At 45.5% G+C, this 26455-nt stretch overlaps 1 protein-coding gene across 1 annotated transcript in view; it reads right to left on the reverse strand.

The window, feature by feature from the left end:
- AK5 (adenylate kinase 5) overlaps positions 1 to 26455 on the reverse strand; it is a 187650-nt gene that overhangs the window by 13524 nt on the left and 147671 nt on the right. Inside the window, exons 9-10 of the mRNA XM_075320281.1 lie at positions 19984 to 20026; positions 19045 to 19080 (exon numbers count right to left, since the gene is read on the reverse strand). Of these exons, the coding sequence (XP_075176396.1) occupies positions 19045 to 19080; positions 19984 to 20026 (79 nt within the window). The remainder of the gene's footprint in view (positions 1 to 19044; positions 19081 to 19983; positions 20027 to 26455) is intronic.

Raw genomic sequence — 26455 nt, forward strand, 5'->3', positions numbered from 1 at the left:
CTGGCGGCTATTATCGATTTCACCACTTCCCGCAGAGTTTCTAGAAAGTCAATACTCCATGGATTTGTATAGGAAAGTTCATCCACCGCTCGCTGAGACCAGGCTGACAGAAGTTATAAAGGACACATTCGTCAGAAAGGAGCATTTTTCTTATTAATAAATGAAAATATTTTTAAGTAATGTAGACTTTTTTTATCAGCAGTTTATGCAAATAAAAATGAAATGCAAAATATTGTAGCACTACAGGTTCCCGGAGGTGGGACGTGCATCTACTCGCACATTTATGTCGTAAGTGGACTCGGCCGTCCACAGTCCACACAAGCTGATGAGTGACACGTCAGCTACATTTCACAGTGTCCACAGCAGTCTCAGAACAGATTACTGACCTGCAACTTAGCTTTCCCAGTCTCGGCGACATTCCCAGAATGGGTTATTATGGAGCTGTACTCCGGCTTTCCCAGTCTCGGCGACAGTCCCAAAATGGGTCATTATGGAGCTGTACTCCGGCTTTCCCAGTCTTAGCGACAGTCCTAGAATGGGTCATTAAGGAGCTGTACTCCAGCCTTCCCAGTCTCAGCGACAGTCCCAGGATGGGTCATTATGGAGCTGTACTCCGGCCTTCCCAGTCTCAGCGACAGTCCTAGAATGGGTCATTAAGGAGCTGTACTCCAGCCTTCCCAGTCTCAGCGACAGTCCCAGAATGGGTCATTATGGAGCTGTACTCCGGCTTTCCCAGTCTCAGCGACAGTCCCAGAATGGGTGATTATGGAGCTGCACTCCGGCTTTCCCAGTCTCAGCGACAGTCCCAGAATGGGTGATTATGGAGCTGTACTCCGGCTTTCCCAGTCTCAGCGACAGTCCCAGGATGGGTCATTATGGAGCTGTACTCCGGCTTTCCCAGTCTCAGCGACAGTCCCAGAATGGGTGATTATGGAGCTGTACTCCGGCTTTCCCAGTCTCAGCAACAGTCCCAGAATGGGTGATTATGGAGCTGTACTCCGGCTTTCCCAGTCTCAGCGACAGTCCCAGAATGGGTGATTATGGAGCTGTACTCCAGCTTTCCCAGTCTCAGCGACAGTCCCAGGATGGGTCATTATGGAGCTGTACTCCAGCTTTCCCAGTCTCAGCGACAGTCCCAGAATGGGTCATTATGGAGCTGTACTCCGGCTTTCCCAGTCTCAGCGACAGTCCCAGAATGGGTCATTATGGAGCTGTACTCCGGCTTTCCCAGTCTCAGCGACAGTCCCAGAATGGGTCATTATGGAGCTGTACTCCAGCTTTCCCGGTCTCAGCGACAGTCCCAGAATGGGTCATTATGGAGCTGTACTCCAGCTTTCCCAGTCTCAAAGTATCAATAGGGATGAGTGAACCTGTGGACATTCGAGTTTGCCGGATTCAGAAGGACTTTAGTTAAAAGTTCAGTTTGTGAACCCGAACCACTGACATGTGGACCATCGTTCTGGTAAAGCTCTCAGAACAAAGTTCCATAGGAATCGATGGGCGTCATGGGACGTCTAAACTTTTTTTTCCAGAGTCTGTGTTTTTTAACTCTATACTTGTCGGGTTAGTGATGGGGATGTCTGTTACACACCTCTCCATTATATGGTCGATGCCAACTGTCAATTCACAGATGATATTAACCACACAAGTATTAACCCTAATTGCCACTGCACTAGGGCAATCGGGAAGAGCTGGACAAAGCTCCAGAATTGTAGCATCTGATGGATTCACCACTTCTAGGTCGGCTATGGGCTGATACTTTGAGGCTGGGAAGGACCAAATAACCATTGGCCTTTTCAGCCTGATAATATCAGGCCCCAGCTATCTGCTTTACCTTGACTGATTATCAAAAATGAGGAAGGGGAGCCCATGCCATTTTTCCTTTAATTATTAAAATAAGTAATTAAAAAGAAACGATGAGGGACCCCACTAGTTTTGATAACCAGTCAAGGTAAAGCAGACAACTAACTGAGGGTTGCAGCCTGCAGTTGTCTGCTTTACCTGCACTGGTTATCAAAAATAAGGAGAACCCCACTTCATTTTTTCTTTATTGTTCATAGCAGCATACATGCATCTTCCAGATGTAGTAAAGCCTGTTGATTGGCTGCAAACTTTATTAGTATACAAACAGCACCCAAACTCCGAACTCAGACTTTTTCTTTTAAAAGTTCGTGTTTGAGCCGTGGATGCCCGGTGTCTAGTGTGAACTCAGGAGCTTAACCGTTCGGGTTTGCTCATCCCTAAGTATCATTGATATCTTGGCTCTCCCAGTTTCCACAGCAGTCTTACAGTTATATCACAAAGCTCTGCAGTTGGTGCAATGAGAACACTGCCCTCAGCAGAGGGAAAGAGAGTTCAGCTCAGTGGTGATATGTAAGGCGCTCCTAATCACAGGCACGTTTTGGGAGTATAGTGGAGTCTGGAGCTGCCTTGTTTGAGGAGCTCGGGGCGTGATGTGCAGGTTAGGCTAGTTTCACACTTGCGTTCAGCGCATTCCGTCACTATGGAGAATAGCGCAGTCCGTTAACGGTCTTCGCTATTCTCCATAGAGTTGTATGGACGACGCACTGTAACGCAAGTGTCTGCGTTGCATCCGCTGGACGACGCAGCGTCGTTATTTTGACGCTGCGTCGGGCGGATGGAACGCTGCATGTAGCGTTTTTCTGCGCTTGGCGGAGTGTCAAAAAAACGCAACCTGCAGGAATCCGTTAGGCGTCCATTGTTTTTATAATGGACGCCTATGGTGGCGGATTCCGTTAGATTTCGTCATTTGACGGATTCCGTTAACGCAGCTGTCTTTACACAACTGCGCATGCTCAGATGTGTAAAGTCAAGGAAAAAAAACTACAACGGATTGCGTTATTTTGTACGATCTGTAGCATGCGTTGTGCCACTATATGCAACGCATCCGTTGCATGCGTCACACAACGCAATGCTACGGATCCCGTCCAACGCAAGTGTGAAACTAGCCTTACAGGCAATGTTGCTCCTGTTTCTTCAGCTTTCTTGGTAGTAGGAGGCAGTTCACATTGTTGGCGGCTGTCTGTGAGAACGTATGGCTTTCGTTCATTGCCGGCAGGTGCAGCGTTGGCCCGTGCTGATCTCTGTAGTGATTTCTCCAGTGATTCCAGTGTCGGGGGCTTACACACAGCTGCATCGTCCTGCACCGGGCGTCCGGAGGAATCTCACATTACACTAATCCAGTGCTCTGCACCTCGGGATCCACCCAACAGATCCAAATGTAACGGATGGATGTAAATATTTGTGACAAGTCACAGTCCTACGAGCGCGATGTTATGAACAGTTGATTACTAGTTCGGTCGTCTTAACCAAATGTAACAGTCAGGTCGCATGTGTCATCCTCGGAGCACGGCAGGGTAATTACTGAGAGGGTAAAAAAAATAATAGAGGAGTAAAAATGTGATTGTTTTATACTTGGCACCTAATATTGGTTTCCACCTTACGCATAAGTCAACAATTATGTGACTCATTCACCAGCGTGCAGAAGTGTAAATTACAGCTGTACAGACACAGGCTTCTCCATCAGTGAAAAACACAATATCTGGCAACTTGTATTGGGTCATTGAGCCCGGAGCGCACAGGACACATCGGACTACAGCTGGGACCCTGCAAGACGCATCAGCGGAAATCATCAGGTGTAAAGCACATCTGTAGTAACAGTTCATCATTACATGAATCAGTAGACAATGTGAGAATAAGAAACCGTATAATTATTCATGAGCGGGCACTACCATGCTCACTCATCACTAGCTATGACTACCAAGCACCCGAGCATTGTAGTGCCCGCTCATCACTAGTTACTGAGCACCCGAGCATGGTAGTGCCCGCTCATCACTAGTTACCGAGCACTGAGCACCCGAGCATGGTAGTGCCCGCTCATCACTAGTTACCAGTACTGAGCACCTGAGCATTGTAGTGCCCGCTCATCACTAGTTACCAGTACTGAGCACCCGAGCATGGTAGTGCTCATTCATCACTAGTTATGAGTACCAAGTACCCGAGCATGGTAGTGCCCGCTCATCACTAGTTACCAGTACTGAGCACCCGAGCATGGTAGTGCTCATTCATCACTAGTTATGAGTACCGAGCACCCGAGCATGGTAGTGCCCGCTCATCACTAGTTACGAGTACCGAATACCTGAGCATGGTAGTGCCCGCTCATCACTAGTTACGAGTAACGAGCACCTGAGCATGGTAGTGCCCGCTCATCACTAGTTACGAGTACCGAGCACCCGAGCATGGTAGTGCCCGCTGATCACTAGTTACCAGTACCGAGCACCCGAGCATGGTAGTGCTCGCTCATCACTAGTTACGAGTACTGAGCACCTGAGCATGGTAGTGCCCGCTCATCACTAGTTACAAGTACCGAGCACCCGAGCATGGTAGTGCCCGCTCATCACTAGTTACATGTACTGAGCACCTGAGCATGGTAGTGCTCACTCATCACTAGTTACGAGTACTGAGCACCCGAGCATGGTAGTGCTCGCTCATCACTAGTTACGAGTACTGAGCACCCGAGATGGTAGTGCCCGCTCATCACTAGTTGCCAGTACGGAGCACCCGAGCATGGTAGTGCCCGCTCATCACTAGTTACGAGTACTGAGCACCTGAGCATGGTAGTGCCCCCTCATCACTAGTTACGAGTACTGAGCACCTGAGCATGGTAGTGCCCGCTCATCACTAGTTACGAGTACTAAGCACCCGAGCATGGTAGTGCCCGCTCATCACTAGTTACGAGTACTGAGCACCTGAGCATGGTAGTGCCCGCTCATCACTAGTTACGAGTACTAAGCACCCGAGCATGGTAGTGCCCGCTCATCACTAGTTACGAGTACTGAGCACCTGAGCATGGTAGTGCCCGCTCATCACTAGTTACCAGTACTGAGCACCTGAGCATGGTAGTGCTCGCTGATCACTAGTAATAATATATCTTATTAGGGGGAATTGTATATTCCTCAACATCACTGACATCCCAACAAAAAACTTCTGTTTAGTATACTAGAACAGAAATAAGGAGGGTGAGAAGTGGCAGGATCTCACGCAATGTTTGTGCACCTCTCCAGGTTATACTGAGCCACCAGCCTCTCTAGACCATTTCTCACTGTAATTTTAACTTATGGCTCTCAAAGAATTGAATAATAAACTGGAAATAAGTTAATAAACCCTGAATATTTGTGTAGAGAATCCATCCTTTTTAGCAAAGATCAGATATATCAGTTACAAACCTGAGGTTCTCTCGTAATAGGACCTTGTGTGGTCTCCATACACGTCTCTTACCTTCTCCAGACACATTCTAATTACATTCTCGCAGGTTTTACTTTATTGGGGACATAAAGCCACCGATAGACACCTCTGACAATTGTTTATTTTCTGTAGGAACAAGTATTGGAGATTTTAGAATCCAACCCACAATATCCTTCCACCTCCTGATCTCTAGAAGCTGTAGAGTTGGATGGTCCTTTTATTTCTAAAGACTTTCCAAGGTGGACCACCAAGAAACAATATACTGGATCCTCCTGTTGAGTTGAGTCTTTATCAACCCATGAAATATCAGCTGAGCAGTAGTGTTGGGCGGCCGTGGCAATGTCCTGCTTACACGGCGTCACATTTCGCTTTTCTTCCTTGACCCTCGCGGGTGGTTGGATGACTATCCGGGTCTTCTACGGGATTAACATTTTTCATTGCAGGTTTAATGAAACATTTTGTGCAAAATATTCCGTCCGATCTTCAATGTTTTCTTCTAAAATTGGATCCATAAAAAACAACAACTTGACGGCAAACTGAGAAGATTCTGCATGAGGCGCGTCCTCCCGGGAGGTAAATTAATACTCACAAATTAATAGTGAGGTTTCAATTGAAGAAAAATAGAAAAAAAAAAAAAAAAGAAAAAAAAAAAAATCGCAAATCTATATTGATGTTTCAATTGGGAAAAAAAAAAATTCCAATTATAAAACGCAGCCACTGGAAAGAGTCATCAATTAATAACATTTGCAGCCCAGATGCCGGCACTGGTAAAAAATGATATCAGTTTCTTCGCCTTGAAAAACTCTTAGAATATATAAAGCGATATCCGATAATGAGACTCTCCATATCTGCCTCCATATCTGCCTCCATATCTGCCGACAATGAAAAGATTGGGAATGCAGCTGAGAAGTGGACATGTGGGATTCATGACTTGGGATTGGCTGGGCATGTAGTGTAGAATATACAATGCGGTGTCCTGTATACAAAAAGCGCAGTTCTGTAAGCACAGTGCAGTATGCTGGATACACTACATAATGTCCCATATACACCGAGCCGTGTCCCATATACACAGTGCAGTGTCCTGTATACACTGCGTAGTGTCCTGTATACACAATGCAGTGTTTTGTATACACAATGCGGTGTCCCCCATAAACACTGTGGTGTTCCATATACTTGGACACTTCATAGTGTCCCATAATACACCATGCAGTGTACTGTATACACTATGTAGTGTCCTGTAAACATTGTGTAGTGTCCCATATACCCTTCATAGTGTCCCATATATCCTTCAGTGTCCCATATACCCTTCATAGTGTCCCATATACCCTTCATAGTGTCCCATATACCCTTCATAGTGTCCCATATACCCTTCATAGTGTCCCATATACCCGTCATAGTGTCCCATATACACGTCATAGTGTCCCATATACACGTCATAGTGTCCCATATACACGTCATAGTGTCCCATATACACGTCATAGTGTCCCATATACACTTCATAGTGTCCCATATACACTTTATAGTGTCCCATATACACTTTATAGTGTCCCATATACACTTCATAGTGTCCCATATACACGTCATAGTGTCCCATATACACATCATAGTGTCCCATATACACTTCATAGTGTCCCATATACACTTCATAGTGTCCCATATACACTTCATAGTGTCCCATATACACTTTATAGTGTCCCATATACACTTTATAGTGTCCCATATACACTTTATAGTGTCCCATATACACTTTATAGTGTCCCATATACACTTCATAGTGTCCCATATACACTTCATAGTGTCCCATATACACTTTATAGTGTCCCATATACACTTTATAGTGTCCCATATACACTTCATAGTGTCCCATATACACTTCATAGTGTCCCATATACACTTTATAGTGTCCCATATACACTTTATAGTGTCCCATATACACTTCATAGTGTCCCATATACACTTCATAGTGTCCCATATACACTTCATAGTGTCCCATATACACTTTATAGTGTCCCATATACACTTCATAGTGTCCCATATACACTTTATAGTGTCCCATATACACTTTATAGTGTCCCATATACACTTCATAGTGTCCCATATACACTTCATAGTGTCCCATATACACTTCATAGTGTCCCATATACACTTTATAGTGTCCCATATACACTTCATAGTGTCCCATATACACTTCATAGTGTCCCATATACACTTTATAGTGTCCCATATACACTTCATAGTGTCCCATATACCCTTCATAGTGTCCAATATACACTTCATAGTGGCCCATATACACTTCATAGTGGCCCATATACACTTCATAGTGTCCCATATACCCTTCATAGTGTCCCATATACACTTTATAGTGTCCCATATACACTTTATAGTGTCCCATATACACTTCATAGTGTCCCATATACACTTCATAGTGTCCCATATACACTTCATAGTGTCCCATATACACTTCATAGTGTCCCATATACACTTTATAGTGTCCCATATACACTTCATAGTGTCCCATATACACTTTATAGTGTCCCATATACACTTTATAGTGTCCCATATACACTTCATAGTGTCCCATATACACTTCATAGTGTCCCATATACACTTCATAGTGTCCCATATACACTTTATAGTGTCCCATATACACTTCATAGTGTCCCATATACACTTCATAGTGTCCCATATACACTTTATAGTGTCCCATATACACTTCATAGTGTCCCATATACCCTTCATAGTGTCCAATATACACTTCATAGTGGCCCATATACACTTCATAGTGGCCCATATACACTTCGCAGTGTATGGGATTAATAAAAAAGTTTAATAAAAAAATTAGACAACATCCTATAGGGTTAACATTGTAACCTGCTGTAGCGCTGTTTAGCTATAATTTGTAACAGTAACACTTTATAATAACAGATTATAAAACAACTGGGGAGACAAATTGCACAAGAAGAGGGTCTTATCTATGATGGAAAAGCTGCAATAATCAGGGAACGCGCTCACCTGATAAAGTCGTGAAAGTCACAACTACTGAGGAAACGTGGAACGGCTGCAGCACTGGAGAGAAGGGGTTAATCCGTGCTGCCCGAGGAATGGAGATTCCTGAAGAAGGAGCGGTTATTACTCCAAAACTCGTTGACAATGAATCCCTATCCAGGATCTGGTTTTCTTGGTCTCTATTCCTATGGCAGCGCAGATTAACGCCTTCTCTCCTGTGTTCAGCATTAACAACACACAATGTTACTGCTGCAGTTGCCTTTAGTGCAGCGTCACTTGCTGCAGTCCTGACTGTATTAGATTCTCTCGAACCTTTCATCCACACAGATCAATAGTCTTTATATCATCACTCGCTGCCATGTCTAAGTGAATAATCGTCAGTTCACAGCACAGAAAGCGATATAATTCTCAGTCAGACGCCTGCTGGGAACTTCACCACACGCCGAACTCAGCAAACAAGCGGCATCGTCTATAGCGGCTCCTGCAAGAGACTGAGAAATAGCAAGATAAATGTACCGCTACTGCTGCTGTATACAGAGCTCAGACATTTAGGGGTGCTTTACACGCTGCGACATCGCTGCCGATATATCGTCGGGGTCACGTCGTTAGTGACGCACATCCGGCGCCGGTAGCGACATCGCAGCGTGTGACACAAATGAGCGACGATCAACGATCGCAAAATCTTGCAAAATCGTTGCTCATTGACACGTCGTTCATTTCCATAATATCGGTGCTGCTGCAGGTACGATGTTGTTTGTCGTTCCTGCGGCAGCATACAGCGCTATGTGTGACGCCGCTGGAACGACAAACATCTCCTTACCTGCTTCCACCAGAAAAGGAGGAAGGAAGGAGATGGGCCGCATGTTCAGGCCGCTCATCTCCGCCCCTCCTTTTCTATTTGGCAGTGGTTCAGTGACACTGCTGTGACGTCGCTGTGATGCTGAACGAACCGCCCCCTTAGAAAGGAGGCGGTTCGCCGGTCACAGCGACATCGCAGAGCAGGTATGTGCGTGTGACGCTGCCGGAACGATAATGTTCGCTACGGCAGCGATCACCACATATCGGCCGTGCGATGGGGGCGGGTGCTATTGTGGAGGTGGCACTGAGCAATAGCTTGTTTGTTTAAACGTAATAAGAATATCTGTGTATATAAATAATCAAAATGTAGATGTAGATGCAAAATTATCTGTCTGTCTATGTAGCCATCGCATGGACCCATAGTATAATTCTAAGCTGTATATTGAAAAAGTTAGCCAAAGTATAAATGAACAAAGGAGATATTCATTAAGTTAATTGGGAGCCTTATCAGTAGAATTCACAGGAGAAGGAATGTAGTATTTGTAGGATGAGGCGGGTGATCCCATACTCCCATGCATCATTTCTACAGAATCTCATTGTCGCTTACCGTCTTCAAAGTGTACTATTTGGGATGATGTATAATCTCATGCATTCTTCCAATGCTGCCCATACGCACTCCCCCCTAATTATTCTTTATCAGTATGTGTGAGCAAATGGAGACGTTTTTGTAAATATCTTTCAGGCTGAAGTGATGTGTTTAATGCTTGAACAATAGAATTCACTAGCTCAGTTGGTGATGCTAGCTCAAGGAGAGCATGTCTGTGTGTTCATTGTCTGATACATGGATATTTCGGCACTGGTATACAGCTAATACGGCACCGTCTCTGGATATCCCAAACGAGGACTCCATTAGCAGTCTTCAACCCAAATTCCTCCCTTGACACTATCGCTCTCGGCATCAATAGAAAATGCTAGCGATCTTGCAGCGTGTAAAGCACCCCTTAGACAACCGCATAACGTTCTCTACTGCCCTACCCCAAAAATATTATATATATATATATATATATATATATATATATATACAGTTAGGTTCAGAAATATTTGGACAGTGACACAATTTTCGCGAGTTGGGCTCTGCATGCCACCACATTGGATTTGAAATGAAACCTCTACAACAGAATTCAAGTGCAGATTGTAACGTTTAATTTGAAGGTTTGAACAAAAATATCTGATAGAAATTGTAGGAATTGTACACATTTCTTTACAAACACTCCACATTTTAGGAGGTCAAAAGTAATTGGACAAATAAACCAAACCCAAAAAAAAATGTGTTATTTTCAATATTTTGTTGCAAATACTTTGGAGGCAATCACTGCCTTAAGTCTGGAACCCATGGACATCACCAAACGCTGGGTTTCCTCCTTCTTAATGCTTTGACAGGCCTTTACAGCCGCAGCCTTCAGGTCTTGCTTGTTTGTGGGTCTTTCCGTCTTAAGTCTGGATTTGAGCAAGTGAAATGCATGCTCAATTGGGTTAAGATCTGGTGATTGACTTGGCCATTGCAGAATGTTCCACTTTTCGCACTCATGAACTCCTGGGTAGCTTTGGCTGTATGCTTGGGGTCATTGTCCATCTGTACTATGAAGCGTCGTCTGATCAACTTTGCGGCATTTGGCTGAATCTGGGCTGAAAGTATATCCCGGTACACTTCAGAATTCATCCGGCTACTCTTGTCTGCTGTTATGTCATCAATAAACACAAGTGACCCAGTGCCATTGAAAGCCATGCATGCCCATGCCATCACGTTGCCTCCACCATGTTTTACAGAGGATGTGGTGTGCCTTGGATCATGTGCCGTTCCCTTTCTTCTCCAAACTTTTTTCTTCCCATCATTCTGGTACAGGTTGATCTTTGTCTCATCTGTCCATAGAATACTTTTCCAGAACTGAGCTGGCTTCATGAGGTGTTTTTCAGCAAATTTAACTCTGGCCTGTCTATTTTTGGAATTGATGAATGGTTTGCATCTAGATGTGAACCCTTTGTATTTACTTTCATGGAGTCTTCTCTTTACTGTTGACTTAGAGACAGATACACCTACTTCACTGAGAGTGTTCTGGACTTCAGTTGATATTGTGAACGGGTTCTTCTTCACCAAAGAAAGTATGCGGCGATCATCCACCACTGTTGTCATCCGTGGACGCCCAGGCCTTTTTGAGTTCCCAAGCTCACCAGTCAATTCCTTTTTTCTCAGAATGTACCCGACTGTTGATTTTGCTACTCCAAGCATGTCTGCTATCTCTCTGATGGATTTTTTCTTTTTTTTCAGCCTCAGGATGTTTTGCTTCACCTCAATTGAGAGTTCCTTAGACCGCATGTTGTCTGGTCACAGCAACAGCTTCCAAATGCAAAACCACACACCTGTAATCAACCCCAGACCTTTTAACTACTTCATTGATTACAGGTTAACGAGGGAGACGCCTTCAGAGTTAATTGCAGCCCTTAGAGTCCCTTGTCCAATTACTTTTGGTCCCTTGAAAAAGAGGAGGCTATGCATTACAGAGCTATGATTCCTAAACCCTTTCTCCGATTTGGATGTGAAAACTCTCATATTGCAGCTGGGAGTGTGCACTTTCATTCCATATTATATATATAATTGTATTTCTGAACATGTTTTTGTAAACAGCTAAAACAACAAAACTTGTGTCACTGTCCAAATATTTCTGGACCTAACTGTATACACACACATATACATATTATATATACATACCTCCTCCTGGACCTGTCCTCTGCCTGTGACACAGTGGACCATTCCCTTCTACTACAGATCCTCTCATCTCTGAGCATGACAGACTTGGCCCTATCTTGGATCTCCTCATACTAAACCAACCGAACTTTCAGCGTCTCCCACTCTCACACCACTTCCTCATCTCGCCCCCATCTGTCGGTGTCCCCCAAGGTTCAGTTCTTGGACCCCTGCTGTTCTCCATTTACACCTTCGGCCTGGGACAGCTCATAGAATCCCACGGCTTCCAGTATCATCTCTACGCTGATGATATGCAGATCTACCTCTCTGGACCTGACATCACCTCCCTACTAACCAGAATCCCACAATGTCTGGCTGCTATTTCATCCTTTTTCTCTGCTCGATTCTTAAAATTGAACATGGACAAAACAGAATTCATTGTCTTTCCTCCTCATCACTCAACTCCCCCACCTGACATATCCATCAATGTCAATGGCTGCTCACTTTCCCCAGTGCCATGTGCTCGCTGCCCGGGTGTAACTTTAGACTCTGATCTATCCTTCAAGCCACACATCCAAGCCCTCTTCACCTGCTGCCGCCTCCAACTCAAAAATATTTCCCGGATCTGTACATTCCTTTCCCAAGAAGCTGCAAAAACCCTAGTACATGCCCGTATTATCTCCCGCCTGGATTATTGCAACCTCCTGCTCTGTGGCCTCCCTTCTAACAGTCTCGCACCCCTCCAATCTATCCTAAACTATGCTGCCCGGCTAATCCACCTGTCCCCCTGCTACTCCCCGACCTCTCCTCTCTGCCAATCCCTTCACTGGCTTCCCATTGCCCAACGACTCCAGTTCAAAACCCTAACCATGACCTTCAAAGCCATGCACAACCTGTCTCCTCCCTACATCTCTGACCTAGTCTCCCGGTACTTACCTGCACGTAACCTTCGATCCTCACAAGATCTCCTTCTCTGCTCCCCTCTCATCTCTTCTTCCCACCATCGCATCCAAGATTTCTCCCGTGCCTCCCCCATACTCTGGAACTCTCTGCCTCAGCATATCAGACTCTTTCCTACCTTGACAAGCTTCAAAAGGAACCTGAAGACCCACCTCTTCCGACAAGCCTACAACCTGCCGTAACCCTCAGTCTTATACAGCGCCGCACGACCAGCTCTACCCTCACCTACTGTATCCTCACCTATCCCTTGTAGACTGTGAGCCCTCGCGGGCAGGGACCTCTCTCCTCCTGTACCTGGCTGTGCCCCTTGTATTGTTTATGATTATTGTACTTGTCCCTATTATGTATACCCCTTTCACATGTAAAGCGCCATGGAATTGATGGCGCTATAATAATATATATACACCGTATATATATATATATATATATATATATATATATATATATATATATATACACACACACACATGCTGTATTATACGCCAGAGTTGCACTCATTATTCTGCTAGTGCAGTCACTGTGTACATACATTACATTACTGATCCTAAGTTACATCCTGTATTATACTCCAGAGCTGCACTCACTATTCTGCTGGTGCAGTCACTGTGTACATACATTACACTACTGATCCTGAGTTACATCCTGTATTATACTCCAGAGCTGAACTCACTATTCTGAAAACCTTCATATCCTGTAATGTCTTTGTAACTTACCTTAATGTGACAATGCTGCAGTCAGTGAATAGATTTTTTTTTTTTTATGTTTTGTAAATACATATTGTGTTTTCATGCAGATTTTTTTTCAGCAGTTTATGATTGGAAAACCAGTGTCAAAATTCAACCTTTTGTTGTTGTGTTTTTTGGTGATCCCCCCCCCCCCCCCGAGCCACTTTGATCTTGATGGGGAAAAAACTAGTAAAAACAGAGAAATAATTGACATGATGTTTTTTTTAAAAAAAAACACAACAGGTCAATAAATGGCAGGGAAAAAATTATGCATTGTGTGAATGAGATTGTAGAAATCTCATTTATTTTGTTGCGGCTGTAAAATGCTGCACTTATCGTACACCTCCCCTCCCCCTCCCCCTCCGCTCCGCCGGTCTCTGCCCTAATCCTGTATCTGTTCTGTAAAATGCTGTAAATATAATCCCCATAAGCTTGTTTTCCTCTCCGCCATCTGCCTGCTCCTCTTCAACCTGCAATTGTCTTTTATCCCCAACTCACTTTTTAAAACAAAATGAATTAAAAAAAAAAAGTTATAAAAATCAAAACATCTATTATTCAATATTGCTGTGACCTAAATGAACAGAGATTGCCGTCATTTCCCCCATTTCATAAAAATAAAAGAAAAAATAAATTTAAGAAATAATGAGAGAATAGAAATGGAATTAAAGGCGTCACAAAGCGAGACGGATCATTCAGGTGATTGATACTCTGTGCATGAGGTTCTGTACACAGAGGATGGATGGAGAATAGATAATAGACAAACAGACAGATTGGAGTCACTGCTGTTGTTTTCCAGCAGAACTCCAAAACGCATTTTGCTGGTGGTGTCTGAGCAGTCTGCACCTTAAACCTGCTCTCATGGCTGCAGCGTCTCCAGACTTGTCTCCCATTACTGCAGCGTTTCCGGACTTGCCTCCCTATGGCTGCAGCATCTTTGGGCTTGTCTCCTATGGCTGCAGCGTCACCGCACTTGTCTCCCATGGTGGCAGCGTTTCCAAACTTGTGTCTTATGGCTGTAGCGTCACTGGACTGGTCTCCCATGGCTGCAGTGTCTCCGCACTTCTCTCCCATGGTAGTAGCATCTCCGGCTTGTCTCCTATGTCCTGCAGCTTCTCCTGGACTTGTCTCCTTGTGGATACAGAGTCTCCGGACCTGTCTCCTATGGCTGCAGTGTCTCCAGACTTGTCTCCTGCAGCATCAATGGAATTATTTGCTATGGCTGCAGTGTCTCTGGACATGTCTCCCATGGCTACAGTGTCCCTGGCTTGTCTCCCATGTCCTGCAGCTTCAGCATCAATGGAATTGTCTCCTGTGGCTGCAGAGTCTGCAAGACCTGTCTCTTATGGCTGCAGTGTCTCCGGACTTGTATACCCATGGCTGTAGCATCAATGGATTTCTCTCCCATGGCTGCAGAGTCTTTGAACTTGTCTCCCATGTGTCTGCAGTGTCTCCGGACTTGTCTCCCATGGTTGCAGTGACTCTGGACTTGTCTCCCCATGACTGCAGCATCAATGGAATTGTCTCTTATGGCTGCAGTGTCTCCGGACTTGTCTCCATCGAGCACATCAGAGACTTCATTGGTGGGTGATTACAAAGGAGCTGCCAGCACAAGTGTATTCAGAGGCAGAATCTTCCTCAGGTGACCATTAATAACCTCAGTTATAGCAGCCGAGGCTGGAAGTGCTGGGATTTCTGCACAAATCTCAGACTCCGGACTGGAAAAAATCAAGATATTTTGAAAATTTTGATTCCATCTTTTGATTTGCAGATCAGTAACATGTCCATCCTGGGACTTCCATCATTCATTATTTCAGTGATGAGGAGTGTAGATACACTGATTTCCCAACCTTTTTTACACTTTAAATTTGAGTGATGCCTTGTTTTTGCCTAGATAGATACATAAGCTCTATGGACAAACATGTTAATCATTGAGTTCAGGTTTCTCTATTATTCCCATATTTTGCCCCCCACTGTACACCCCTCACCCCCCGATGTACAACATCCAGCCCCTGTGCCCATGCTGAATAACCTCCGGACCCTCATTCCCCTTTGCCCCTGGTGTGTAATACAGAGCCCCTTGCCCCCCAGTGTATGACCTCTGTCCCTCCGCCATGCCATTCACCATGTAACCATAGCAGCCAGTGGTGCAAACCTCATTGATACCAGAGCGTCCTGTAATAGGAGCCACCAAGGTAAAAAGTCCGTCCATGACATTTCTTCCTCCTGAATCTTCCCCATCTCCTTTAAGTGATATTACTGAGAAGTGGAAGAAGCCGCAGCAACTCAGCCATGAAGTGGAGACCCCGTAACGTTACAGAGTGGGGGGCCGAGTGCTGAGGAACAGAGGGCAGAAACGTCCCCAGCTCTGATGACCCCATAACTACAGAGGCCAGACCTCCTCTGGTATTATCACCTTGTGTCATTATATCATAGGCAGCCACTTTTTATGGACCGCTGCGGTCCCCCGCTCTCCATCACATGCCCCTGGTACAATAACCCCGGGTATTTTCTCATCGCTCTGCTCATCAGATCTCGCGCTGATGTTGTTTTTTTATGGTTGTTGTAGCTCATTATAAAGATATAATAACCATTCTGCATGTCGTACATCCCCGCAGGAATAGCACATACTCCGCCTGACCTGCGCCACATATGAATATTCATCCCCCAACACGGCACAAAACTGCAAGAGAAAGGAAACTTACAACAAGTGTAAAATAAAAGTCGTGAATCTCCCCGGACTGATTATCATGAAATAGTAATGAGATGATAGATGCTATAATAATCTATTTTCATACTGCGGCATTTACTGCGGAACGGAAGATGAGACACGTGTAAATAATATTAGAGCACCCAAAACTACAGCAAAACTACAGCAATGACCCATAAACCGGCACCACTCGCCCAGCGATGTTCAGGATATACAGTGCCTACAAGTAGTATTCAACCCCCTGCAGATTTAGCAGGTTTGATAAGATGCAAATAAGTTAGAGCCTGCAAACTTCAAACAAGAGCAGGATTTATTAACAGATGCATAAATCTTACAAACCAACAAGTTATGTTGCTCAGTTACATTTTAATAAATTTTCAACATAAAAGTGTGGGTCAATTATTATTCAACCCCTAGGTTTAATATTTTGTGGAATAACCCTTGTTTGCAATAACAGCTAATAATCATCTTTTATAAGACCTGATCAGGCCGGCACAGGTCTCTGGAGTTATCTTGGCCCACTCCTCCATGCAGATCTTCTCCAAGTTATCTAGGTTCTTTGGGTGTCTCATGTGGACTTTAATCTTGAGCTCCTTCCACAACTTTTCAATTGGGTTAAGGTCAGGAGACTGACTAGGCCACTGCAACACCTTGATTTTTCCCTCTTGAACCAGGCCTTGGTTTTCTTGGCTGTGTGCTTTGGGTCGTTGTCTTGTTGGAAGATGAAATGACGACCCATCTTAAGATCCTTGATGGAGGAGCGGAGGTTCTTGGCCAAAATCTCCAGGTAGGCCGTGCTATCCATCTTCCCATGGATGCGGACCAGATGGCCAGGCCCCTTGGCTGAGAAACAGCCCCACAGCATGATGCTGCCACCACCATGCTTGACTGTAGGGATGGTATTTTTGGGGTCGTATGCAGTGCCATCCAGTCTCCAAACGTCACGTGTGTGGTTGGCACCAAAGATCTTGATCTTGGTCTCATCAGACCAGAGAACCTTGAACCAGTCTGTCTCAGAGTCCTCCAAGTGATCATGAGCAAACTGTAGACGAGCCTTGACATGACGCTTTGAAAGTAAAGGTACCTTACGGGCTCGTCTGGAACGGAGACCATTGCGGTGGAGTACGTTACTTATGGTATTGACTGAAACCAATGTCCCCACTGCCATGAGATCTTCCCGGAGCTCCTTCCTTGTTGTCCTTGGGTTAGCCTTGACTCTTCGGACAAGCCTGGCCTCGGCACGGGTGGAAACTTTCAAAGGCTGTCCAGGCCGTGGAAGGCTAACAGTAGTTCCATAAGCCTTCCACTTCCGGATGATGCTCCCAACAGTGGAGACAGGTAGGCCCAACTCCTTGGAAAGGGTTTTGTACCCCTTGCCAGCCTTGTGACCCTCCACGATCTTGTCTCTGATGGCCTTGGAATGCTCCTTTGTCTTTCCCATGTTGACCATGTATGAGTGCTGTTCACAAGTTTGGGGAGGGTCTTAATTAGTCAGAAAAGGCTGGAAAAAGACATAATTAATCCAAACATGTGAAGCTCATTGTTCTTTGTGCCTGAAATACTTCTTAATACTTTAGGGGAACCAAACAGACTTCTGGTGATTTGAGGGGTTGAATAATAAATGACCCTCTGAATAAACTTTTCTCAATTTAAAAAAAAAAATAAAAAAGAAATAACATTCTTTTTTGCTGCATTTCACACTTCCAGGCTGATCTACAGTCCAAATGTCACAATGCCAAGTTCATTCCGAATGTGTAAACCTGCTAAATCTGCAGGGGGTTGAATACTACTTGTAGGCACTGTATATAAGGTAGCTCACTTACAGGGACAGGTGGACTACATGGCGGTCTGGGCACTGTATGGCACAGTGTACAATCCGGCACCATCTGGACACAGTGTACAATCCGGCACTGTATGGCACAGTGTACAATCCGGCACTGTATGGCACAGTGTACAATCCGGCACTGTATGGCACAGTGTAGAATCCGGCACCATCTGGACACAGTGTACAATCTGGCACTGTATGGCACAGTGTACAATCCAGCACTGTATGGCACAGTGTACAATCCATCACTGTATGGCACAGTGTACAATCCATCACTGTATGGCACAGTGTACAATCCATCACTGTATGGCACAGTGTACAATCTGGCACTGTATGGCACAGTGTACAATCTGGCACTGTATGGCACAGTGTACAATCCATCACTGTATGGCACAGTGTACAATCTGGCACTGTATGGCACAGTGTACAATCCATCACTGTATGGCACAGTGTACAATCTGGCACTGTATGGCACAGTGTACAATCCGGCACCATCTGGGCACAGTGTAGAATCCTGCACCATCGGCGCACCGTGTACAATCAGGCACCATCTGGGCACAGTGTACAATGAGGCACCATCTGGGCACAGTGTACAATCCGGCACTATCTGGGCACAGTGTACAATCTGGCAGCATCTAGGCACACTGTACAATCCGGCACCATCTGGGCACAGTGTACAATTCGGCACTATCCGCGCACAGTGTATAATCTGGCAGCATCTAGGCACAGTGTACAATCTGGTGAGGTATGACTGTGACCTTGCTATGAGAGGTGTTGCTAGGACTCTGCAGTACAATATTATCTGTGCACTATATTGCAGCATGAAGTTAGTGATCTGTAGCAGTAATGTGGGTAATACCAGTACGATATAAGATCAGGGTACGCCATCACCTGCTCATCTACATAGTTGGTATGTGATATTCTGTGGATCCTCTGCACCAAATCCGTGCCTTAAATCCAGATTTACATTGACCTCTATATTAATATGACATTTTCTGGAAACATTTTAACTCACCGATCACATAAATGATTTTTGTCTTCTTTAGTTCTTCTGTAAAACAAACAAAAACCCATAAGAATAAATGATTATTAGTGCTGGGGCCGGTGTCATGCATCTGTGTTTCGCATTCGGTGCTTTGTCTGGGGGGGTCGCAGATCTCATCACCCACACAAAAAAGCCTCATAGGACTTATTTATTTTTAGATCTGGGATTCAAAATAAAAAAAAAAGATAAAAAAAACTGAAGTTAAACTGGCTGAACAGAGTAGAATAATACCAGTCCCTGACAATCCAGACAATCATCACTCGCTGATGAAAAATATTTTTAAACATTACACTTTTTCCTGGATGATTTAGGAATACCCCTCTGTCCAGACTCCGACCCCTGGAAGAAAAGCTACAAAAAAGCCGAGGTTGGCCAAGCAACACCGACTGCATAATGAAGAGACTCATTCGCGCTCGGGTGTGTCCGCAGCCTTACCTGCTAGATTTATTTATACCCCCAATGGTACATATTAAGTTTTTGTAGCTATTTATTGCATTTTTTTGCCAAAAGATGACAATTCTGGTGGGATTTTTATTTAATCCTAGGCTGTGTTCGAGATAACAAAGTGAACAGCCCCTGACAATAATCCTGAGATGTCTCTGCTCATCCTGCACCTGTATACACAGCAAAGCTGCCGACTGATATTTGTGGATCAGGAAATACCAGTTTTCTAGTGATTCTTTTTTTATTTTATTTGTATGTTCCTATCCACATAAACAAATAAAAACCACCACATTAAAAAAAAAATACATATAATTAAAACCTGATTTATTGTATTTTCTTTAGTACCCCTCCTTTAATCTCCGCCATCATTCGTTTTTAATAACACTCAAAAAAACCCTCTTAATTGATTTGACTCAGCTAAGAAATTACATTTGAAACAGTTGTAGATTTTGGTTGAGAACTTACCTCTTAGATAATGATCTCCAAAACTGTGCGCAATATCCTCGCTCTGGGAAGCATTAATAAGAAAAAGACATTTTAATATTGAGATTCCTGCTATCAGCCACAATCATACACAGATTTACGACCGAAGGAAATTAAACTGGGTACAAATGGATACAAGACACAGGAACCATGTGCACAGGCAAAAGATGAAGGGAAGATGACACGAGGATCCAGGGTGGAGGAGAAGACGGAGGAAAGGTGGTCAACGTGGTACTGAACATGCATTCAACTTTATGGGATGGATAGAACAGTGATCTCTGCCAGCTGCATAGAAGTAGATGCAGCAGTGGTCATCCATGCGCCCTTCCACTCCATTCACACTGGTAACTCTGGGCCGCTTGTTCTCTGCTCTCAAGTGGAGTTGGATCCCAGTAATAATACATGTATCACTTCTCCTGAATATATGTCGCAGGATATCCCCTTTAACCACTACTAGCCTGTAGTTCAAGTTTTTCAATAATAATAAATAATAATAATATTTATTTCTATAGCGCCAACATATTCCGCAGCGCTTTACAATTCAGGAGGTCGATATACAAAGCAAATAACAGTTATAGAAAATACAATAATTAGAGGGGAAAAAAACAACACTGCTCGTGAGAGCTTACAATCTACAATGCGATGGGGGGGGGGGGGGGCAAGGTACAAGTGCTTATTTACAATGCCAATCCAGCCACCTCAATGAAATGGGGGATAGATACTGGCTTCCTGGACCAGTTGGCCAGAGGCTTGAGATGCATTTGGGTGCCATGGAGTTTGACGTGGGGTTATGTTGTGAGAGGTAGTGGAGGGACTATGTGAATTTAATTCGGCTAGGGAGTGTGATAGGCCACCCTAAAAAGATGTATTTTTAGGGAGCGTCTGAAGCTGAGTAAGTTGTGATTCATCCTAGCTTCTTGGGGTAGAGCGTTCCAGAGGATTGGTGAAGCTCGGGAGAAGTCTTGGATTTGGGAGTGTGAGGTTCAGATTAGTGTGGATGTTAGTCAAAAGTCATTTGCAGAGGGTAGAGGACGGGTGGGGTGATAGACCGAGGGGAGGGTGGAGATGTCGAGGGTTGCCGGACTGTGGAGAGCTTTGTGGGTGAGAACAAGCAGTTTTAATTGGATCATGTGATATATGGACAGCCAGTGCAATGACTGGCACAGATCAGAGGCATCCGAGTAGCGATTAGCCAGATAGGTGACCCTGGCTGCTGCATTAAGGATGGACTGTAAAGGAGAGAGTCAATGGCTGATTGCTCCTTGGAAAGATAAAACAAGAGGGAATTAGGAAGGGAAAGACTGAAAGAATGGGGATAAGGAGGTGGAAAAAAGAGGGAGAGGGGAAAGGGAGAGGGAAAAGGGAAGGAGGAAGGGAAAGACAGAGGGAATGGGAATGAAAGAGGAAAAGGGAAAGGGGGAAAGGGAGAGTGAGAAGGCAAGCGAGAATAAGAGGGCAAGGGAGAATGAGAGGGCAAGAGAGAGAGAGGGCAAGAGAGAGAGAGGGAAAGAGGAGAGTGAGAGGGAAAGAGGAGAGTAAAAGGGAAAGAAGAGAGTGAGAGGGAAAGAGGAGAGTAAGAGGGAAAGAGGAGAGTAAGAGGGAAAGAGGAGAGTGAGAGGGAAAGAGGAGAGTGAGAGGGAAAGAGGAGAGTGAGAGGGAAAGAGGAGAGTAAGAGGGAAAGAGGAGAGTGAGAGGGAAAGAGGAGAGTGAGAGGGAAAGAGGAGAGTGAGAGGGAAAGAGGAGAGTGAGAGGGAAAAAGGAGAGTGAGAGGGAAAGAGGAGAGTGAGAGGGAAAGAGGAGAGTGAGAGGGAAAGAGGAGAGTAAAAGGGAAAGAAGAGAGTGAGAGGGAAAGAAGAGAGTAAGAGGGAAAGAGGAGAGTGAGAGGGAAAGAGGAGAGTGAGAGGGAAAGAGGAGAGTGAGAGGGAAAGAGGAGAGTAAGAGGGAAAGAGGAGAGTGAGAGGGAAAGAGGAGAGTAAAAGGGAAAGAAGAGAGTGAGAGGGAAAGAGGAGAGTAAGAGGGAAAGAGGAGAGTGAGAGGGAAAGAGGAGAGTGAGAGAGAAAGAGGAGAGTGAGAGAGAAAGAGGAGAGTGAGAGGGAAAGAGGAGAGTAAGAGGGAAAGAGGAGAGTAAGAGGGAAAGAGGAGAGTGAGAGGGAAAGAGGAGAGTGAGAGAGAAAGAGCAGAGTGAGAGAGAAAGAGGAGAGTGAGAGGGAAAGAGGAGAGTGAGAGGGAAAGAGGAGAGTGAGAGGGAAAGAGGAGAGTGAGAGGGAAAGAGGAGAGTAAGAGGGAAAGAGGAGAGTGAGAGGGAAAGAGGAGAGTGAGAGGGAAAGAGGAGAGTGAGAGGGAAAGAGGAGAGTAAGAGGGCAAGGGAGAATGAAAGGGCAAGAGAGAGAGAGGGAAAGAGGAGAGTGAGAGGGAAAGAGGAGAGTGAGAGGGAAAAAGGAGAGTGAGAGGGAAAGAGGAGAGTGAGAGGGAAAGAGGAGAGTGAGAGGGCAAGGGAGAGTGAGGGAGCAGAGGAGAGTGAGAGGGAAAGAGAGTGAGAGGGAAAGAGGAGAGTGAGAGGGAAAGAGGAGAGTGAGAGGGAAAGAGGAGAGTGAGAGGGAAAGAGGATAGTAAGAGGGCAAGGGAGAATGAGAGGGCAAGAGAGAGAGAGGGAAAGAGGAGAGTGAGAGGGAAAGAGGAGAGTGAGAGGGAAAGAGGAGAGTGAGAGGGAAAGAGGAGTGTGAGAGGGAAAGAGGAGAGTGAGAGGGAAAAAGGAGAGTGAGAGGGAAAGAGGAGAGTGAGAGGGAAAGAGGAGAGTGAGAGGGAAAGAGGAGAGTGAGAGGGAAAGAGGAGAGTAAGAGGGCAAGAGGAGAGTGAGAGGGCAAGGGAGAGTGAGAGGGCAAGGGAGAGTGAGAGGGCAAGGGAGAGTGAGAGGGCAAGGGAGAGAGAGGGAAAGAGGAGAGTGAGAGGGAAAGAGGAGAGTGAGAGGGAAAGAGGAGAGTGAGAGGGAAAGAGGAGAGTGAGAGGGAAAGAGGAGAGTGAGAGGGAAAGAGGAGAGTGAGAGGGCAAGGGAGAGTGAGAGGGCAAGGGATAGTGAGAGGGCAAGGGAGAGTGAGAGGGCAAGGGAGAGTGAGAGGGAAAAAGGAGAGTGAGAGGGAAAAAGGAGAGTGAGAGGGAAAGAGGTGAGTGAGAGGGAAAGGGAGAGTGAGAGGGCAAGAGGAGAAAGAAAGGGGAGAGGGAAAGGGGAGTTTCACAAGGATTTTTTTGCGGGCTTCGCCAACTGTCATGGCGGCGTCAGGATCTGTGGAGAGTACAGATCTGGCACTCTGCCTGCTAACTTCTCCGATGTTTGTGATCAACGCAGGGAAACTCGCAGTTCATAGGCAGGCTAGCAAGGATTATTCCTTACTGGGCAGCTTGGTAATCTCCTATGATCATGGAGAGCCAATTCATTTCACATCCCATTCAATATATGCTGGCTAGACAATTCCATTAATGCCAGCTATATCTAGTCTATACTGGTCTGGTGGTGTGATCCAGACTTAATGGTGGTTGTTGTGCTTTATTGCTATGAGCAGTTCTGGTATTAACCCTTGTTGTCCTTTTGTTGCTGCCTTACTTCTGTTGCTTTTCTCCTTATTCTCTTACTATTTGTGTCTGTGAATTTGCAGTGTGTTGAGTTGTTTTTACCCCCTCTGTGTTTATTTGTGTTGCGATCGCACTCTTGCCCCTTCCTTCCTTGGAAGTGCAAGGAAGAGTGAGAGGGAAAAGGAGAGAGAGAGAGGGAAAGCGAGAGAGAGAGAGAGAGAGGGAAAGCGAGAGAGGGAGAGGGAAAGCGAGAGAGGGAGAGGGAAAGCGAGAGAGGGAGAGGGAAAGCGAGAGAGGGGGAGGGAAAGCGAGAGAGGGGGAGGGAAAGCGAGAGAGGGGGAGGGAAAGCGAGAGAGAGAGGGAAAGCGAGAGAGAGAGGGAAAGCGAGAGAGAGAGGGAAAGCGAGAGAGAGAGGGAAAGCGAGAGAGAAGGAAAGCGAGAGAGAAGGAAAGCGAGAGAGAGAGGGAAAGCGAGAGAGAGAGGGAAAGCGAGAGAGAGAGGGAAAGCGAGAGAGAGAGGGACAGCGAGAGAGAGAGAGGGACAGCGAGAGAGAGAGGGACAGCGAGAGGGAAAGGTAGAGAAAGAGTGAGAGGGCAAGGGAGAGTGAGAGGGCAAGGGAGAGTGAGAGGGCAAGGGAGAGTGAGAAGGCAAGGGAGAGTGAGAGGGCAAGGGAGAGTGAGAGGGCAAGGGAGAGTGAGAGGGCAAGGGAGAGTGAGCGAGCAAGGGAGAGTGAGAGGGCAAGGGAGAGTGAGAGGGCAAGGGAGAGTGAGAGGGCAAGGGAGAGTGAGAGGGCAAGGGAGAGTGAGAGGGCAAGGGAGAGGGAGAGGGCATGTGAGAGTGAGAGGGAAAGAAAGGAAAGGAAAAAGGGGTATAATGCTGTAGTCCTGGGCATGAAACTCTTGCTGTGAGAGAGGAAGATGGTTCATCAGGAGAGAAATCTCACTTCATTTGTTCCTTAGAAAAAGTTCAATTTAAGTAAAACGCCCTATAGAGGAGTAAATTACTCCCCCTAAATACAGGTAGATATGTTTTAAATTTTCTACAATCACAGACCTCTACAGAGAAGAAATTCTTTTAATATTACTTAGTCAGATGGTGCTAAAACAGTAAGTGATTAGCAGCTCTGTGTGAGCAGCGCCATACAGATCTGGTGGTCAATCAGTGAGTAGGACCACCCACTGGACACTTAAACATAGATAGAGCAGTCATAAAAGGTATCTCGAAACTTTTCCCACAAAACTTTACAATAATCAGCTCATCTCCTCCAGCCTTATAATCTGCCGGGTGACTCTCTGACTTCACGTAGAACGTGACAGGTTCCGCAAAACAGCAAAAGTTAAACCCTGAGTCCCCAGAACAAAGGCAGACAACAATCAGACTGACGGATTCCCGCCAGATGGGACAAAGGAACTGTACAAATGTCACCAGGCTAATCCGGATTATCTGCTCGTCTCTTGCCAGCGGACCGCAAATCAATCCTTTTTGGAATAAGGTAATAAAACGCTAAGAGATTTCATGGCTGTATTCCCGAATCATCCCTAAATATAGTCACCATCTGGCGGACAATTCTCACATTCCTCATAAAGTGTTGGAACGCTGGTGACAAACGTAACCTTGTGTTATGAGGCACTGAAGAAAAGGCACAAAGAAAGTGCCATGGTGATCTAGCCGATCTTCTGGACTGTCCAATACTGGTCGTCAGGAATCTGAAATGTATCAATGTTTTGTGCTAACCAGACTCCATCACTGTAAAAACGGAGCAACTTTCTAATTAAAATGCAAGATCTCTGCTGGCTGCATTGAGTGAAAACGTTCCAGATCTCTCACAGTGGGACTGACTGGACTAGATACATTGTAGCCACAGACTCTCGGCGGTGCGATGGGGTGCGGCTCTTCGAAGCTTTCGGAAAGGTACATATTCCGCACCGTGTAACTTCCATCGGAGGCGGATGCCAAGGTAAAGTGCCGCTGGCTAAACTGCTAATTGTTGCGCGACGATTCCATAACGAGGCGGATGGCGGCCGTCGTATTCTAGCAGATCCTCATTCTCTCTCACCGCGCAATTAAGCAGCACTAATGAATTCAGTGGCGGCAGGGGCACGTAACGCACCGTAGATTTCCGAGGCCAGGGGTTGCAAATATCATTTACATCTGCGCAAACAGACTTAAGTGGCGACCTGCTGCTCCACAACGCTCGGCTCCGGCAGAAAAATATATTAATTGTGTTATTCAGAAATCTGGAAACTGGAATCAGATGAAAATAAACTTTCCCTTAAATAAGAAATAATTGACGTTTGAGCTGAATAACACCGGGGGGCGCTGTCTAGATGAATGTGAGGCTTTGGTGGGACTTTGGAGCTCACTGAGTAATAGATAGTTACCTCCATGGGATGCAGTTACTTTTTTTATTGGACAAAGTTCATTTGCATATTTTGTTCCCATGGGGCATTGCCAATAAGACCCTCTCCCCCACAAAGGTAAATGACTAGAAGAGATGATAATGTTCCCTCATTGCCAGACATCGGCGGCATCAGTCCTGTACCCGCCGCGCCTTCCGCACATCATATGCCTCGAGTGCAGATAGAATTACACCCAGGGGTTTATGTGACAAGTGGGAGAGCAGCGGCGCCCGGCACTTATACTGTCAGCTCATTCCTGACGTCTGTGTTCAGTAACGCTCGTCTCCTTCTCATCCCTGACACAGGCGGCATTTCTGCTCCAGTCTCACAATAAAACCCTCTATCCGTGTCATCTCCTCCGGGATTTACTCCCACGTAAAACGCTCATTTATATGGAGGAGCAGGAAGGTGGAAATAAGCGGAGAAACCTGACAGGATGAGCAGCCCCAGGGATAGCAGTGATTGTAGGGCAGGTATAAAGGCTTCGT

Source organism: Anomaloglossus baeobatrachus, chromosome 8 (genome assembly GCF_048569485.1).
Source record: "Anomaloglossus baeobatrachus isolate aAnoBae1 chromosome 8, aAnoBae1.hap1, whole genome shotgun sequence".
Lineage (NCBI taxonomy): Eukaryota > Metazoa > Chordata > Amphibia > Anura > Aromobatidae > Anomaloglossus > Anomaloglossus baeobatrachus.